General features: G+C 40.5%; 3 protein-coding genes across 3 annotated transcripts; all 3 read right to left on the bottom strand.

Moving 5' to 3' along the window:
- Positions 1-465: 465 nt before the first annotated feature.
- LOC147933262 (uncharacterized) lies at positions 466-882 on the bottom strand. The gene has a single exon (XM_087477364.1). The coding sequence runs from the start codon at positions 880-882 to the stop codon at positions 466-468; it is 417 nt and encodes a 138-aa protein (XP_087333490.1).
- A 10,702-nt stretch (positions 883-11,584) lies between these two features.
- Positions 11,585-14,567, bottom strand: LOC104730099 (uncharacterized). The gene is made up of 2 exons (XM_010449202.3): positions 12,193-14,567; positions 11,585-11,982 (listed from the first exon to the last, which is right to left on the bottom strand). Exons 1-2 carry the CDS (start codon positions 14,447-14,449, stop codon positions 11,942-11,944), a joined length of 2,298 nt encoding a protein of 765 aa, XP_010447504.1. The 5' UTR covers positions 14,450-14,567; the 3' UTR covers positions 11,585-11,941.
- A 4-nt stretch (positions 14,568-14,571) lies between these two features.
- On the bottom strand, positions 14,572-18,907 carry LOC104730093 (homeobox protein BEL1 homolog). Its single transcript, XM_010449189.2, has 4 exons — positions 17,418-18,907; positions 16,383-16,774; positions 15,402-15,462; positions 14,572-15,324 (listed from the first exon to the last, which is right to left on the bottom strand). Exons 1-4 carry the CDS (start codon positions 18,264-18,266, stop codon positions 14,773-14,775), a joined length of 1,854 nt encoding a protein of 617 aa, XP_010447491.1. The 5' UTR covers positions 18,267-18,907; the 3' UTR covers positions 14,572-14,772.
- Between the last annotated feature and the right edge of the window lie 109 nt (positions 18,908-19,016).

Consider the following 19,016-nt stretch of genomic DNA (forward strand, 5'->3'; position numbering starts at 1 on the left):
CATAATTGAAAAACTCTATAATTTATTGTGTAGTCTTGAGTCTCTGTGGAATTCGACCCCTAAGTACTGCATTGATCTCTTAATTTGAGAGAGTAGCTCTAGGGTTTAATTTGAGCATATCAGTACATATAATCAAATAATTATACGGAGTGTACATGTGAACGTTATTGACCAAGATGGTCCAGTAAGTTAGTCAGTTTGTTCTTTTTTTATTATGTTTGTCGTCGACCTAAATTTATTAAGTTTTGTTATTAATAACACAAAGACCATACATTTCCTCTGTGTATATATATATGATGGTCAAGTGATTTGTGTTTAACGTAATCATTGTATCATTTTCAAATCAGTACAAGTGTATGTTTTTCTTTTTTGAATATAATATTAAATTAATTCAAAAAAAAATATCGTTTTGTTACATTAGATGCAAAAAGTTAGAAAAAATGATTGAAATTAAACAGCATAGTATTACTGAGAAGCTCGTGAAGCAAACCAAACCGGGAGGCCTGTGTCATATCTTCGATCACCCTCTCGCTGTATGATTAGAAGCTTATTCCGAACTTGTTTGTTGAGCCAGGCTATCAGAGTAGTTGCAGAAGTTGGTGGCTGACCATGTTTCCTCGCATTTCTTTCCCTCCATAATGAGTGAACAGACAGTTGGAAACAGTACCGAAGCAGAAATGTTTGAACAAGATTGGCCAGGGGCTTTGTGGCATGAAGAACGACCACTTGCCAGGTTGTGGAGAATTGGCATTGTAGCAGAAGCTTAGCGAGAGCAGTCCAGACCTCAGAGGAGTAACTACACCCGAAGAACATATGGTCTCGCGTCTCAAGGGGCAGGTTGCACAAAACGCAGGTTGGTGCAGAGACTATGTTCCAGCGCATCATTAGGTCTGCAGTGGGAAGTCTGTTTTGCAGTGCCAACCAAGTGCAGAAGGAGTATTTAGGTGTAGCATGAGGGAACCATGCTCCTGAATACCAATCGACCTTATTTGAGATAGACCGGATATGGTTCCAAGTATCTTTGGTAGAGAAAGAGTCTGTGTAAATATTCCCCTTCCCTCTCCAAAGAACAAGATTCGGTTTAGATATATCTCGTAGTACAATGTATGTTAACCATATCAGCAAGAACTCAACAGCTCTGGTTCCTTCAGTCAAGAACTCAGCTCCAGCATCTTCTGTCAAGATCAAAAATAAACCTGGTCAGAAGTGGGATCGAGCAAACACGAAAGTAAAGAAGGAAGACGAAGAGATCGAAGAGAGTGTCTCACGGGTTCATGTGATCAAAACGGTAATGGGCTCTACCTCAAACAAACCCATTACCGTTAAGCCCAACAAGCCTCTCTTAGTCCAATGCAAGATTGAAAAGCCTACAACTATTCAAGCTTCTTCAAGCCTCCAACGGTCTGCTCCACTTGCACAAACAGACGAAAACAGAGTCAGCAAAGCAAAGAGAACAATTGACTGTACGGAGCCAATACAATTGAAGAACAGATTTGATTGTCTAGACTCATGTGATGAATGAGCTGTCTCATGGGAAAAACCCTAATATTGTAAAGTCTATATAAAGACTAGTGATGTAACCTAATGACTCAAGGAAATATAGAGAGAAATGATTCTTACCTAAAGAGTCGCTGAGCTCATTCTTTATGGTATCAGAGCCATGGATCACATGATTCAACTTTATTCTCCTCCTCCTCTTCACATCTCAAATTGTGTCACCGTGCAACTGACCCAGAAGAACTATCTCCTTTGGAAATCTCAGTTTGAGTCTTTTCTCTCTAGTCAAAACCCCTGTTTTAAAAATCGCTAGGCGCTAGTAGGGCGGTGACTGAGGGCCTAGCGATTAATCGGAAAATCGGATTTAAATCGGGGATTAATCGGGGACTAGTTTTACGGTTTTTAATTATTATATATAATAAATAATAAAATATTTAACGTTTAGGGTTATATATATTGTTTGCCATAATATTTTGAAAATGTTTGACAGCTCAATCGGTTTAACACTCTCTGAAAATAACTAAGGTCGCGAGTTCGACTCCGTTCAGTGTCGATTTAGTCCATTTTTTGTCCTTTTTATTACGAAGGGCAAAACGGTAATTTCGCCCGATCGTCTTCTCCACCCGATCCAGCGACTGTCAAACCCTAATCTATGGCCGCAATTTTTTTTTTTAGCTTAGTTTCTACCCAATTCATCTTATATTCAATTGGATATGATATAGAAATCGTAGATCTTCAGATTTAACATCATATCTAAGTAGAAAATAGTCAAAATCAAAAAAAAAAAAAAATTCCGATTTTTCTCCCGATTTGGGTGTAATCGCTGCGGCTCTATACTGCCTAGCGATTCCACGCCGATTAATCGGCCGATTTGACCGATTTTTGGAACAGGGGTCAAAACCTTCTCGGCTTTGTCAATGGTGCCTTTGCTCAACCACTAGCGTCCATACCAGTTCCTGCAATCGATGGCCAAGTGGGTTATGTCCCAAATCCTGACTTCTTGTCGTGGCATATAGCAGACCAAGCTGTTAGAGCTTGGCTGCTTGGATATCTCTCCGAAGATATCCTCCGTGATTTTGTTCACACCACTACTGCTCAAGATCTCTGGTCAGTTCTGGCTCAACACTTCAACAAGGTATCTGCTTCTAGACTTTTCGAACTGCAACACAAGCTTCAGACAGTGGAAAAGTTAGATATGTCCATGGAAGATTATCTTAGGGAGATAAAAAGGGTTTGTGAACAACTTGCCTCTATAGGTAGTCCTGTTAGCGAACAAATGAAGATCTTTGCTACTCTCAAGGGGTTAGGTAGAGAATATGAGCCTATCAAAACTTCTGTAGAAGGATCTATGGACACTCAACCCTCTCTGACCTTGGATGCTGTGATTTTGAGGCTCACCAGCTACTCTGATCGTCTTGCAAACTACAACAACAGCACAGAAGTCTCCCCACACATGGCGTTTAACACTTTTGGTCCGACTTCTTCTGGTTACTACAATAACAGTAACAGAGGAAGAGGTAGTTCTCGTGGTGGAAATAATCGCGGGGTAGAAGCAATTTTACAATAAAAGGTCGTGGGTTTCATCAGCAGATTTCACAAGAAGGTGGTGGACTTACCAAGGTGATTTGCCAAATATGTGGTAAACCAGGTCATCCTGCCTCTAAGTGCTGGCACCGATTCGATAACAGCTATCAGTTTGATAATGTCCCTCAAGCTCTAGCTGCTCTTTGGATTACCGATGTTACTGATCAAAATGGAAGTGAATGGGTGTCAGATACTGGTGCAACCTCTCACGTGACCAACTCTCCACATCACCTGCATCAGTCACAAGCGTATGAAGGGAATGAGGCAGTAATGATGGGGGATGGAAGCTTTCTACCAATTACCCATACCGGTTCAGCGAGTCTTCCCTCAACCTCTGGTAACTTACCTCTTAATGATGTTCGTGTTTGTCCAGGTATTGCTAAATCTTTGTTATCTGTGTCAAAGCTTACTACCGATTATCCTTGTGGCTTTCAATTTGACTGTGATGATGTGCGTATCTATGATAAGGCAACAAGGGGGTTGTTAACAAAGGGCAGACATAGTAATGAGCTATATACACTGGGAAACTTACGTGGAAGAGCTTCACTCCAAGTCAACTTCTCGTCAAGACAACAAATGGCTTCCGAAGATGTTTGGCATAAACAATTGGGGCATCCTCATACGCAAGTTCTGCAGCAGCTATCTGCAATAAAAGCCATAGTAATCAATAATAAGAGCACCACCAAGATCTGTGAAGCTTGTCAGCTTGGAAAAAGTGCTAAACTACCTTTTTCTACTTCAACTTTTGTAGCTACTCGACCCCTGGAAAGAATTCATTGTGATCTATGGGGTCCTTCACCAATAATGTCAGTTCAAGGTTTCAAATACTATATGATCTTTATTGACAACTATACAAGATTTTGCTGGTTCTACCCTCTCAAGCTCAAGTATGATTTTCTACGAATATTATATGGTTTTCAAGCGCTTGTAGAAAATTTTTATCAGAAGAAGATTGGTACCTTTCAGTGTGATGGTGGTGGTGAGTTTGTCAGTAAACAGTTTACGGCTCATCTGCAGAAAAGTGGGATTCAACAGCTCATCTCCTGTCCACACACACCACAACAAAATGGGTTAGCAGAACGAAAGCATAGACATATCGTTGAGTTGGGTCTATCTATGATGTTTGAAGGAAGGATACCTCAAAAGTATTTGGTTGAAGCGTTTTATACAGCAAATTTCTTGATCAACATCTTACCAACCACGAACTTGGATAAGAATCTCAGTCCCTATGAAGCTTTGACAGGTCGAACTCCCAACTACACAGCTCCCAGAGTGTTTGGTTGTGCCTGCTATCCAACACTTCGTGATTATGCTGCAACAAAATTTGATCCACGCTCTCTAAAATGTGTGTTCTTGGGTTATAATGAGAAATATAAAGGATATCGGTGTCTCTTACCTTCCACTGGACGTGTCTATATAAGCAGGCATGTCATCTTTGATGAAGCAGTCTTCCCCTTCTCTACTTTCTCTGTTGGGAATGCTCAACGATGCACCCCTCTCATGACTGCTTGGTACAAAAGCTATCCAAAACAAGATCAAAACACAAATCAGGTAAGAGAATCAGTTGCAACTAGAGATGATCAAGAGAAGAACAAACCACTGTTCTCACTGCAGGATTTTCCACCATTACCAAACACAAGGTCTCAGGTTGTGTCCACTGAAGGAGAGGAGGATAGAACTGAGTGTACGACAGGCTTTGATCATGCTTTTATTGGCAATAGCTGTTCTCCTTCTCCTGTCAGGACGGATACTCCTTTGCAAGACCTTGCCAGTTCCAGTTCATCAGTGGTTCACACTCCTCCAGTGAATCCAATTCATACTTCAACTTCATCTCCAACACCTGCGACTGCATCTGAAACTAACACATCAGCTACTACATCAGTTCAAAATCATACATCTGTCTCAAGTATCCAGGAAATACAAAATTCACTAACCTCAGATTCAGACACTTCTGCCTCAGAATTTTCTTCAAGGTCAAGCACACCAACTCAAGAACCTGGTGAATCCTCGGCCTCTTCTATGTCCTCTATTCAGTCTCCACAGGTTCCTGCAACATCATCACAAGCAGAATCTGTCAGTCAAGTTCAACCGACTCACAGAATGACAACAAGATTAAAAGACGGGATACGAAAGCCGAATCCAAGATATACTTTATTGTCTCATAAAGTATCCCATCCAGAACCAAAAACAGTAACTGAAGCTCTTAAACATCCAGGCTGGAAAGGAGCGATGGGCATTGAAATGGGAAACTGTAAAGCAGCACACACTTGGGACTTGACACCTCCTACATCAGACATGAATGTGTTAGGAAGCAAATGGGTGTTCAGAACTAAAAGAAATGCAGATGGATCATTACAGAAACTCAAGGCTCGATTGGTTGCTCAGGGTTTCAATCAAGAAGAAGGAATTGATTACCTGGAGACATATAGTCCTGTAGTCCGCACAGCAACTGTCAGAGCAGTCTTGGATATGGCCACCAAAATGGGTTGGGATATAAAACAAATGGATGTTGAACACGCCTTCCTTCATGGTAATCTCACAGAGACAGTGTACATGAAACAACCAGATGGATTTGTAGATCCTGAAAAACCAAATCATGTGTGTCGACTGAGAAAATCTCTCTATGGGTTAAAACAAGCCCCGCGAGCTTGGTATGATAAATTTAGCACGTTTCTATTGGAGTTCGGGTTTACCTGTAGCATACCGGATCCATCACTCTTCGTCTACAAGCGAGATGGAGCAGTCATTGTGCTTCTGCTCTACGTGGATGACATGCTTATCACAGGAAACAGCTCCGCAGCTATGACAGCCTTCTTAGACTCTCTCAACACCCAGTTCCGCATGAAAGATCTGGGCCAAATGCACTATTTTCTTGGAATTCAGGCTCACTTCCATCCTTCAGGTCTCTTCCTCTCCCAGCAGAAGTATGCAGAAGACCTGTTAGTTGTTGCAGCCATGAGCGAGTGCTCTTCTATTGCAACACCTTTGCCTGAACAACTAGAAAACACGAGAGCTAAGAACAAGGAACCGTTTCCAAACCCCACCTATTTTCGAAGTCTAGCTGGAAAATTACAATACCTGACTCTTACAAGGCCCGACATCCAGTTTGCGGTAAATTTCGTTTGTCAGAAAATGCATGCTCCAACTTTTGCAGATTTCCATCTTCTCAAGCGAATCCTTCGCTACATCAAAGGCACAATCACAATGGGACTCAATTTCAATAAGAACACAAGCAGTACTCTCAGAGTGTACAGTGATAGCGATCATGGAGGTTGTGTGGAAACAAGTAGATCAACAGGCGGGTATTGCTCTTACCTTGGTACAAACTTGATCTCGTGGGCATCTTAGAAGCAGAACTCTGTTGCTCGAAGCTCCACGGAAGCAGAGTACAGGGCGATGTCCGATGCAGCAGCTGAGATTTCTTGGATCTGCAATATTCTTAAGGAGCTTGTGATTCCTCAGTATCAGGCCCCAGAACTGTACTGTGACAATCTCTCTGCTGTTGATCTCACGGCGAATCCTGCGTTTCACAAGAAAAGTAAGCATTTTCTGAACCACTATCATTATGTAAGAGAGAAAGTTGCTCTAGGAACGATTCTGGTAAAACATATACCTGGTCATCAGCAAATCACCGACATCTTCACGAAGTCGCTTCCGTTCCGACCTTTCAGTAACCTCCGGTACAAACTCGGTGTGGTCCTTCCTCCCACACAGAGTTTGCGGGGGAGTATCAGTAAGAACTCAACAGCTCCGGTTCCTTCAGTCAAGAACTCAGCTCTAGCTTCTTCTGTCAAGATCGAAAATAAATCTGGTCAGAAGTGGGATCGAGCAAACACGAAAGTAAAGAAGGAAGACGAAGAGATCGAAGAGAGTGTCTCACGGTTGATGTGATCAAAACGGTAATGGGCTCTACCTCAAACAAGCCCATTACCGTTAAGCCCAACAAGCCTCTCTTAGTCCAATGCAAGATTGAAAAGCTTACAACTATTCAAGCTTCTTCAAGCCTCCAACGGTCTGCTCCACCTGCACAAACAGACGAAAACAGAGTCAACAAAGCAAAGAGAACAATTGACTGTATGGAGCCAATACAATTGAAGAACAGATTTGATTGTCTAGACTCATGTGATGAATGAGCTGTCTCATGAGGAAAACCCTAATATTGTAAAGTCTATATAAAGACTAGTGATGTAACCAAATGACTCAAAGAAATATAGAGAGAAATGATTCTTACCTAAAGAGCCGCTGAGCTCATTCTTTAAACCAAAACAAAAATTTCATTCCATCCAATATATGTTTATGCGATAAATATATAAACATACACACATATCATATTTGTAGCATGTAGTATATATACATATAAGATTATGATTTATGAAGATTGAAGATTCTTCCAATTTTATTGAACTTAAATATCTAATTTAAAAAAAAAAATCTATATAAATTTAAATGAGAACAGATCAAAAATTTAATATGTGTAACTTGAGCATAAAGCTATAACAATCTTAGATTTTTGAAAGCATTGAATATACGTTTCTGAAAATTACAAAATAAATATTTCCAAAATAGTTTGAAAGCATTGAATATACGTTTTTGAAAAGACACTTGCTAATATTTTATATAACAAAAAAAAATGTATTAAAATTGAGAAAACACCCTCTCGATAATACATATATATTTTTTTTTTTCAACCAAACATTTAAATAAATTAAAAGGTGACTCCAGAATTGGTTGCCCAACTTGGAGGGGAAGAGTTTACAAAAGAAAGTTCAGAAACTAGAGATCTAGAAGAGCGCGCCAAACAATCAGCTCGCACGTTAGACGTCCTCGGTATTTTAGTCAGGGTGAAGGAGGAGAAAGATGATCTTAGCGCTTGGAAGTCTTCCAACAAATGCGAGAAGGCTGGCCAATCGTCAGGAACCTGCACCATCGCCACCAGCTCGGAGCTATCAGACTCAAAGTTGGAACAATCTATCCCCACCGCCCGAAGAGACTCCATAGCCCAAATCAAGGCTTCAAACTCCGAATGAAGGGGGAGGGACTATGACGCAAACTGCGAGCTCCCATAAGAATCGTCCTATCATCATTAGTACCATACCACCAACCCAACCCTTCCAAAGAATCCGAACCTTTCCAGGAACCATCAACCTGGCAACGAATCGAAGGATTCCTATCCTCCAGAGAAGACTGGGGAGCCACATAATTCTCAGAGCCAGACTTGGCCTCCTCCCAATAAAGTTTATCATTTAACGCCTGATTTAAAATATCAAGAGGCTCTGCTTCCATTCCTTGAAACACCTTATTATTCCTATCTTTCCAAATTGTCCACAATATCCAAGGCAACCTATATCCAATGCTAGGACCCCCAGGATTTGAGAAGGTCTTAGAATAAAGAAAATCTAAATTCGAATACACGGATCCAAAAGGAAAACCAGTCAAAGACAACTGGACCGGAGATAACTCCCACACCAAACGCGAACGAACACACTCAAAGAGAGCGTGGTTGATAGTCTCCACCGCTAAACCGCACCGCGGACACGTATCGACGCATCGGACACCCCGGTGAGCGAGCCGTTCTTTTACAGGAAGGGACCCGGACGCCACCTGCCAGAAAAAATGTTGGACCTTTGAGGGAACATCAAGCTTCCAAGCTTGTGCCCGTAGAACTGTGCATGTCGGCCCGTAAACTACTTCCTTATGTGATTCCCGTGCTAACCTATAACCAGATTTCACTGAATACTTGCCGGATTTAGTATAATGCCAAATCAATTTATCCGAAATCAATGACTTACTGACCGCTAAACTCCGTACAAGCTGAATGTCCGCTGGATCCAAAAACTCCTCCAGAGTAGGCAAGTGCCAATCCAAAGTAAGGGGATTAATTAGGTGATTGACCATCAGGTTAGGATGGAGAACTCTCCCCATGCCATTCGCCGGTCTTGGCTGATGATCCGGGATCCATGGGTCTCTCCAAACCGAAATATTATTTCCGGACCCGACGAGCCACCTCGCCCCTCTTTCTACTAAACCTTTTGTCGAAAAAATGCTCCTCCATGCAAAGGATGGGGAATAGGGTTTAGTCGCCAATAAAGGATGTTTTCTCCTGAAATATCGACCGCGCATCACCCGAGCCATTAGAGAATTCGGGTAATGAATCAGCCTCCAATACTGCTTAGCCAACATTGCATCATTAAATTCTTCCAGAGCACGGAATCCCAAGCCCCCATCGCATTTATCCTCACAGAGCTTATCCCAAGCTACCCAATGTAGACCGCTGGCTTTATCATTAGACTTCCACCAAAATCTTGAAATAGCACTCGTAAGTCTGGACGTTAACTCCTGAGTTAATTTATAGCATGACATGACATGAGTCGGAAGAGCTAACGCAACTGATTTGATCATAATCTCTTTACCCCCTTTTGATAGTATCTTCGTCGACCAGCCATTAACTCGCTCATCTAAGCGATCATTAACATAACTGAAAACTTCAGTCTTCGAACCCTGTAGATTTTCAGGAATACCCAAATAGGAACCCATTCCACCCTCTCTAGAAATACCAATAACCTTTTTAATCTGAGTCCTTACATCAGACGAAACTTTCTTACCGAACATAATGGACGATTTCTCTAAATTGACCTCCTGGCCCGAGGCTTTCCCATAATTACCTATAATATCCATGACCACTTTACATTCAGATTCCTCTGCCTTACAAAAGAACAGGCTATCATCCGCAAACAAAAGATGTGAAATCGAGGGACAATCCCGAGCAATTGAAATTCCCGTAAGTTTCTTCTCCCGTTCAGCCTTTTTAATATTCGCTATCAAAACCTCTGTACAAAGAATAAACAAATAGGGGGAAAGAGGATCACCCTGACGTAAACCCCGCTTTGGTAAAATAGATCCCCGAGGTTGACCATTAAGGAGAACTTGATACGAAACCGAAGAAACACACCACATAATCCATGTAATCCACCGCCTATCAAAACCTAATTTAACCATCACCGCTTCCAAAAAATCCCATTTGATCCGGTCATACGCTTTACTCATATCCGTTTTGAAAGCCAGAAACTCCGACTTACAGCGTGGATTAGTATTTAACCCGTGGAACATTTCCTGAGCCACTAGGATATTATCCGTAATCAACCGGCCCGACACAAATGCCGATTGTGTTTCAGAAACCAGAGACGGTAAAAAACCGCTTTAGCCGAAAACATAAAACTTTTGAAATAATCTTATAGCTCATATTACACAGACTGATAGGCCGAAATTCCGTCATTCGTTGTGGTCGATCCACCTTAGGGATGAGACAAATATTAGTCTCATTAAGGCGAGGATCAAAACCACCCGTCCTAAAAAAGTTTTTGACCAGAGCCACCAAATCTCCGTTTAAAGAAGGCCAGAACCGTTGAAAAAATAAAGCCGTCATACCGTCAGGGCCTGGAGATTTCTCTGGATGCATAGCAAATAAGGCTTTCCGAACCTCCGCTTCCGTAATTTCCCTTGTTAGACTTCGGTTCATATTATCTGTAATAATAGGTGAAATCTCCTGAAGAATTTCCGATAATCCAGTTACGTCAGACCGTTTAAACAAATCCTCAAAATATTTGGAGGCTATAGTCTCCATTCCCAATGGCGACTCATCCCAAACGTTATCCGGACCAAATAACCCCACAATCCTATTCCGAACCCTCCGCTGCTTAGTCGAAGCATGGAAATATTTTGTATTTTTATCGCCCACCCGCAACCAGAATTTCCGACTCTTCTGTTGCCAGTACAACTCCTCATCCCGATAAGCCTCTTTTAATTTTCTCTCAATGTCCCGAATCTCATCCTGTGAAATCAAGTCATCCATCTTTGCCTCCTGTAAGGCAGCCTTCAGTGAAGAGATAAGGGACGGGCCAGAAATCACGTTATTTTTCCGCCACCACGAAATCGAATTTCGACAATTCCTAATTTTATCCACAAAAGCCGGAACCCGAAAATTATTTGTGCGCGCCCACCCGGACTCTACCGCACCTAGAAGTCCGTCCTTCCCCAACCAGCGTTTATCAAAGCGAAACTGCCTATACCGGCGAGAGGCTGTCTTGAGACAAGTAGCCAAAATAGGACAATGATCAGACCCAATCATCTCCAAATAATCCACCCTCGAATTTGGGAAAAAACTATGCCAGTCTTCATTACCTAAAGCACGGTCTAAGCGACACCGAACCACCTGATTGTTACGACGATTACCTCGCCAGGATAATTGCTCTCCATAACACGGGAATTCAAGCATGCCACAGTGCCGAATCATTGTTTGAAAGGGCACAAAAGAGGAAGCAGGTCGTAGAGCCTCACCCCTTTTCTCGTGATTCCCAACCAGTTCATTAAAGTCTCCAATCAAAAACCAAGGATCTATCCGGAGAGAACCAATATCCATTAACTTCTCCCATACCTTTGTCCGATTTTGCGGGATTGGATCCCCATAAACAAAAGACAAATAAACCAATTGTTGACCAAATGAAGCTTGAACATCAATAATCCGATTACTATCATATAAAATAGAAAGTTTTATTTCATCCATGAAAAATAAAGCTAACCCACCACTAGAACCATGGGGATCAACAGTATACAAATTATTATAACCAAACTTTTTTTGAAATTTTTGTAAATAAGAAAAACACTTTTTAGTTTCTGATAAAAATAAGATGTCTGGCCGATGCTGCTTCCACAAATCTCCCAAATATCCTTCTGTCAGATCCACCCCTATGCCCTGACAGTTCCAACTCAGAATCTTCACGTTCTAGCCGGCGGTTTCGGGAGAGCCCCCATCCCTTTCTTTCCTTAACGCCCCCCATCCGAAGGTTTAGCGCCCATTGTATTATTACCCAGTTTCCCCCACCAGCTTCTGTTTATTCCCTTCACCTGCAGGTTTAGACAAAGCCTTAGCTAGTAATCGTTTCCCAGGAGAAGCTAAAGCCAAAGAAGGTATCCTAGAACCGCTAACACTCTTCCTAACATAAGGATTAAAATTCTTCCTTTTGTGACCACCTGTCGCATCTAAAGTAAATGCTGCCATAGCATTATTAACAATCCCCACGGCTAACTCAACCGATACATGAGGAGAGGAATTACCTTGTGGCTTACAGTCATAATCACCCTGGGAATCAGTTACTTGATCCACTTGAGCCTCAGACCCTTGATCCGTAAGACCCCCCACACCCTGATTTGGAGAAACAGTCCCCTCCTGGACAACGATATGATCAGACTTACCCATATCGTCAAATTCACCATCCTCAAGCAAGTCATCATTGTCGACCTCAAAATCCATAGCTAAAGAAGCCCCCTCATCACCCTTAACAGCATTTCCCTCAACCTCCTTGACCGCTGATGGATCACTAGGGCTGGAATCGCCCACATTATTATCAATCCGCAACGAACCATGCTCCACAACAGCCGCCTGTTTGACCTTAAAGAGAGGTTTAGGCCAAGCCGGGCCAGCACTCTTTCGGTTTAAAACAAAACCAGGGGCCTTACCCGAACCTTCCCCATTCCCTGATTGTGTACCGCGACGGTAACCTTCATCACGAGCAGTAACCTCTCCAAAGCTCCTCTTCTGACCCCAAGCCTGACCCTGTAGCCGCTCTTGTTGACGAGATCGGTGAGAACCGTTACCGTTAGAACTCTGACCACCAAAACGTTGCTGAGGGAAATATCCATATTCACTAGAATCCGTAGACTGAAAATCCAGGGCCCTCTTAGCATGCTTTCTAGGCTTTTCCCAACCCCCAGCATTCTGATGCTGTTCTTGCTTCACAACTTGAAATTGCCTTTGACTACCTCGACTATCCCTCTGCAAATCCGCACCTTGGACAGAAGCCACCTTAACCTCTGGACAAACCTTGGAGTCATGGGTGATCCGGGAACAATGTTCACAAACCCCATTCAATTTCTCATACTCCAATGAAACCACAATCTCATCCCCAGTTGCAAAAGGCACCACCATCCTGAAGATCAGTGGATTAAACCCATTGACTGACACACATAGACTACCTGTTTCCTCATCAACCTCTTGAATCCTCCCAAGCTTCTTACCAATAGCTTCAAGAGTAGCCACCTCCCACAAATGCATTGGAATCCCTGGCACTTTAACCCAGAAGTTGATAGCTGAAGGGTAGGAGGAGGAGATGACTGGCTCCCATCTAACCAGTGAGACCATCCAGCCATCAAAATGGTATGGACCATTCTGCAAAACTGGCAAAATATCTTCTTCTTCCTCAAAATTAAATTGAAAAACACCCTGACCCAAGTCAGCACCAACCACCCTCTCTTCTAACTTCCAGATTTTTGGAAAATTAGCTATCAAGGACTCCATATTCTGACACACCGGATTCATAAGCCTGCCAATAAGGGTCATCGAGAACTGCTGAATTCTCTGAGCCAAGACCGAATTGGAGATGGACACAGTGACAGTACGAACCAAAGTTGCATTCTTCTTGCTGAAAACCAATTGAGCCATAACTCGCACAAAAGAGAGGGAACAAGAGCCACCCGCAAGAAAAACCCAGAAAAAAATGAAGATGAAAACAAAAGCAAGAAGGAGCGAACAACAAAAACAGAGAGGGATGATGCATAAACAAACCGCAAGCCTTCGTTTATATACCTCAACACCAACCCCTTCGCCCAAGATCAGAACAAATCGTATCATATATACTCCAATTACTATCCAGATCATCCCCAATCGTACCATCAAAGCCACCGAAGAATCCTGGAAATTATCATGAGGAAATATCAACGAAATCCACCTTCCAAACCAGACTAAGGAAATCTCAAGCATAATCCCCAACCGAATCAGATATAAATCCCCGGAAGTAAACCACAAAAACCAATACACAAACCCGTTGTAATCGAAGGACAGAATTCCCTCACACTCCGGATCCGTCGAAATCGCGAAACTAACACCACGGAAGACAAGATTTCTCTTATTAAAACCCGAACCTAGCAATAAAGAACAAATCCTGCCCAAATCCAGAGAAGAGAATCCACTCCAACTCCAACCACACCAAACAAAGATATTGAGACTTAAATGCAGAACCTCCGAACCCCTGAATGTAAGTGTCGGTATCTTCCAGAAATCCCCATCGGATACCACCATCAAGACCACAATCTCGACATTTCCAAACCCCCTTATATGGGTATACGAAATCGACCCGGCCGAATCATAAAAATCAGGGAACCCAATGAAAATCCCAAGAATCCCAAAATCTGCAACCAACAGAATCAAACTTTGCCCAGAAAAAATCAGACTTCCGATCTGATTCCTATCATCATTAACTAGCAGAGATCGAAGGAGATCCACTCCTCGCCCCCCAAATCCGTCAGAATCGATCATTCAAAACTTGAAACCAATCGCCTTCGTAATCGCCATGGAAAGAGACGTTTTTTTTTTTTTTTTTTTTTTTTGATAATACATATTTTTTAGAAAACAAATAAAAATATCCTACAAGAGTGATATTGACGAACCAACTAACTCATATATTAATACATCCGTGTCCACCAATCCATAATCCAATCAGACAACGGTAATATATATAAAAATATCTAATTTGGTTTCTTTATCTAACTAAACCGTTACATAACCGAATCGGTTTTTGAAAAATATGTTTCGAGAGAGACTTTCGTTGGTCCTAAATCTTTTTTTTTTTTTTTTATAATTCAGACAATATCATGAAGTAACTGAGCTCCCATCAAATTCCTATAAGGCAAATTCTGAACTTGATCGTCATCTAACATCGACGCTGAGTATTGAACCGGTCCTTCTTGATCAATGTGGTCTCTACTACCGTAGTAAAGCTGGCCACCTTGAGCCGTCACAGGAGACAGCGCTAGACTCACGCCACCGTTACCGTCATTACGTTGCTGCAACCCTAGCGTCAACGATACGTCACCACGTGGTCCTCCTTCACCAGCGTATGTCACGGCCTGGTTACCGTACAAGGAAAAGTCAAAGTTTGACCCATACGGCGTCGTTGCGTGCTGGTTTGAGCTGTGTGCTTTCAGACCGGTTTTGGATGTAGGGTTTGTCACTATCGAAGATAAAGATTCCGGTTCGACACGAATTATCTGGTTCGGGTCCGGTTTAGTGTCGATCATCATCGGATTTGTAGTAATCTCCATTATTTGTTCACCTCTTGTTTCTTCACAGTACATCTCTTCAATCATTGGTTTCCATAGCCTAACTCTTGCATTAATGAACCAATTTGATACCTAACAATTTTGGTTTATTATAACTTTAGTAAATAACTTTGGAATGTATCAAAGAATTGGTGAAGTTATTTGTTTACCTGACTTCTTGATAAACCAGTTTGTCGGGCCAATATGTGCTTATCAACATCGCTCGGATATCTGAAAATAAAAAACAAGAAATTTTTTTACTTTATGGAAGTAAATAGCATTTCTTGTAAAATAAATGATATATGTAATTAAAGAAAAAAAGAATATAAATGATTGAAGAATGATGCAAAGAAATGGAAGCAAAGGTAAAGGGTTTGGTGAAAACTAACAAGATGTTTCATTGTTTGAGCAGTGTTTGGGAATTGATGGAGACAAGTCTTACATATGATGATAATATATAATTTTCGAAAATAAAAATTATAAATGGAAAAATAAAAAAAAGTGAGGAAAAAAACAAAATAAAAACATGGAGGAAAATAAAAAGCAAGGAGTTATTCATAGTTTCTCTCTTTTGTTAGTGTTAGGTAAAGAACATTGATTCTCTCTCTCAATCCACTTTGTACCTTTCTCTATTTCTGTCTTTCATCCACCAGTTAAATTTTGATTTTATTTAATTTATTTATAACATATCTTGGTATACATGTATATGTATATGTTAGTACACTCACTTTCACACCAATGATGCAAGTGCAAGAAAAAGGTAAACAAAAAAAACTTTATGCAATTAACAGATTAAGGAAGATTGTATGTATCCTATGCTTGTCAAGTCAATCTCAATCCCCTCTATATAAAATGTATAGCACTTTAACTTGTTCGCAAATATTCATGTAAAAAAACTATAACTATATATGCTATTTTAAATGCTTTATTTATAAAACAAAATAAAATTTTAATATATAGAAGTATACTCTTGTGGTTCTACACTCAATTATGTGTCACTAAAAAGACACATAATTAGTAAATTATAGGATTGATCATTATAAAACGTGGCTCCTATCTTCATATAAAATTTGCTTCTTTCGTCGATTTTTAGTTATAAATGATGCGTAAAAGATATTATAAGAGGTTAATTGTGTATTTAAGTAACTCACGGGTGAAGAAAGTGTTCAAAGAGCCAAGCTCTCAACGTTGTGACGGCGCGTTCAGGCAAGCCGCGTTGTGGACGCCAAGGATGAGCGTCGACGAGAGTCATTTGGCGATAAGACTTCTGTTGCCGCAAAGCTTGATCGAGCAACCTCAGCCGTGGTGTTTCGCCGCGTGCAGCGATCGAGACCGCACGGTTATCCTCTTCTCTTTCTCCCAAGGCTTGACTCGTCGCTTGAACTTGTCCTACCAGACCGTCTTTTAAACACCGGAAGTGTCTTGACATTGCCCTCGAGGCTAACGCCGTGTATACCTCGGCCGCTCCAACACCAACCGCAGCTTCAAACGATGCAGCCGCAACTCTCATTTGCTCTCGGTAATGTCCATATCTTCTTTTAAGCTGTGGCCAAATTAAATAAAAAAACGTTACCCCACACCATTCACGAAGATTTCAATCACATCGTATAAATGTAAATTTTACATAATGAGTAGTAATTCATGGAAAAGAAACAACTCGTTATGGCTTATGATGATGAAACCGGTTGCTATTAATATGGAGGACCACTAGAGTCTCCAAATTAGATCAAAGCGAAGATAATATATTGTTATTTTGGTTCTATATAAAAAAGAAATAATTAATGAGTAAAGGAATTAAAAGAGTTGATCTTTTCGTAAATGATACGATGGAACATGTTTTCGAAGAGAATACATGTAAGAATGAAGACAAAAAGGAATCTTTTTATCTTATATTTTAAAGAAATTTGTATCTTTAAGAAATAAATATATGGACCTTAATTAAAAATCGAAAAGATACAAGATTTTTGGGTATTTTACATATTTAGGAATAAGTTGAGATCAAATGAAGAAGAAAACAAAGTTTTAAGATTTTTTAACAAACCCATGAAATGCTTTGATATAAGATTTGTGGCTATTTTACATATTTAGGAATAAGTTGACACCAAATAAAAAGGGATTAGATTTTTTAAAAGAAACGACCATGAAATGTTTTGATAATAGAATACGGATTTCTTGTAAATAAGTACCTCTTCAAGCAAGGAGAGTAACTTGGCTTTTCTTTTCTGAAGTTCCATGAACTCAAGAGAGTGAAGTGGTGGAACATGTTTCTTCGAAGAAGTAGTTGCAGATTGGTCATGTTGATCATTATTGTTGTGACTTGTGTCCCACTCTTCTTGTTGTTTACCCTTTTGCTTCTTCTTATGCTTCATCATCATCACTTCTTCATCACTTTCCTTAACTCCAAGACTGCAAAACTCACTCAGTAGCTCTTGAGCTGGACTCAAGTACTTGGAACTCCCAATCTGAAACTGATGTTGATGATTATGATGCTGATGGTTGTTGTTTTGGTGGTGACTATTCATCATCATCATCATCATCTGGCTGTGTTGAAGATTCTGATGATGTGTTGATTTACCAGAATACCCTTGTTGTTGTTGTTGCGTTCTGAGTTCGAAGGGTTGGAGACTGATGCTTGTAGGATTTGAAGAGGAGAGAGAAAGGGAGAGACCTTGGCTTGGTCTTTGTGGTGGTCTCTCATCATTTACTTCACTTGGGAAATCATTATTAACATTGCATAGTCTCATAGTAGATGAAGAATCTTCTAGAAGCTGATTCTGATCAGTACCACCACTTGTCTGATCATGATGGTGATGATGGTGATGATCCGGACCACTAGTCATCCTAATCTGCTGTTGCTTGGAGAAGTCTATCATCATCCCCATGTTGGAGTTTGAGCCAAAGATCTGATGACCATAATGATGATGATCGGTTGGGTTTTGGTTTGTCTCATCAAACCCTTGGATCTGATTAATCATTTGATGTTGTTGCTCTTGGTGATGATGATGGTTATGACCATAGAACTGATCTCTTGCCATGTCTCAAGAATAGACCCAAAAAAGAAGAGAAGAAAAAAAAAAACTCTTTTTGGGACACAAACAAGAGTTTCATTAAGATCTACAAGAACCCATATCCAAGAAAGTTAAAAAGAACCAATAAACAAAACAGAAAGGCAAATCTTTTCATACCCAAAGCCGCCAAATCATGAGTAAAAAAGAGACAAAGAAACAAAAACTTTGTTTCAGAACCAAGACAAATATAATAGAGATAGCTCTCCTAAAACCCTACAAGAAAGTTTTGCATAATAAAGAGTGAATTATTTTTCTTCTTATTCTTTAGGTGAAGATGGAGAGAGAAAGAGGGATTAGGAGAAGATAGACGAAGAAGAAGAAGAAAGAATAAAAGAATTAAACAGAAGAGATATAACAGAGAGAGAGAAGAAAAGAGATTGTGTGGCTTCACCTCTCTCTTTGTTTTGTACTTTGACAAAATTTAATTTTTCTTTTAGTATGGGTCTGTAAATTGTACTACAGGCAAAAAAAAATTATAAATTGGTAAAAAAATTAAAAAAAACCTAGGAAGAGAAAATATCAGATGGGTATCTCTTCAGAGATCAGAAGATAGGTGATCATGACCCTCCCCCATAGACTCTATAGCTAGCCATCAATGTTTTAATCTCTCTCTCTCTCTATATATATATCTATATATCACAAGTGGGTCAAAATGCTTTTTCTTTTCAAAAAAAAAAAAAAACTTAATAATATTATTTTTCTGTTTTTTTCCGCATA

Source organism: Camelina sativa, chromosome 12, assembly GCF_030686135.1.
Source record: "Camelina sativa cultivar CO46 ecotype springtype chromosome 12, ASM3068613v1".
NCBI lineage: Eukaryota > Viridiplantae > Streptophyta > Magnoliopsida > Brassicales > Brassicaceae > Camelina > Camelina sativa.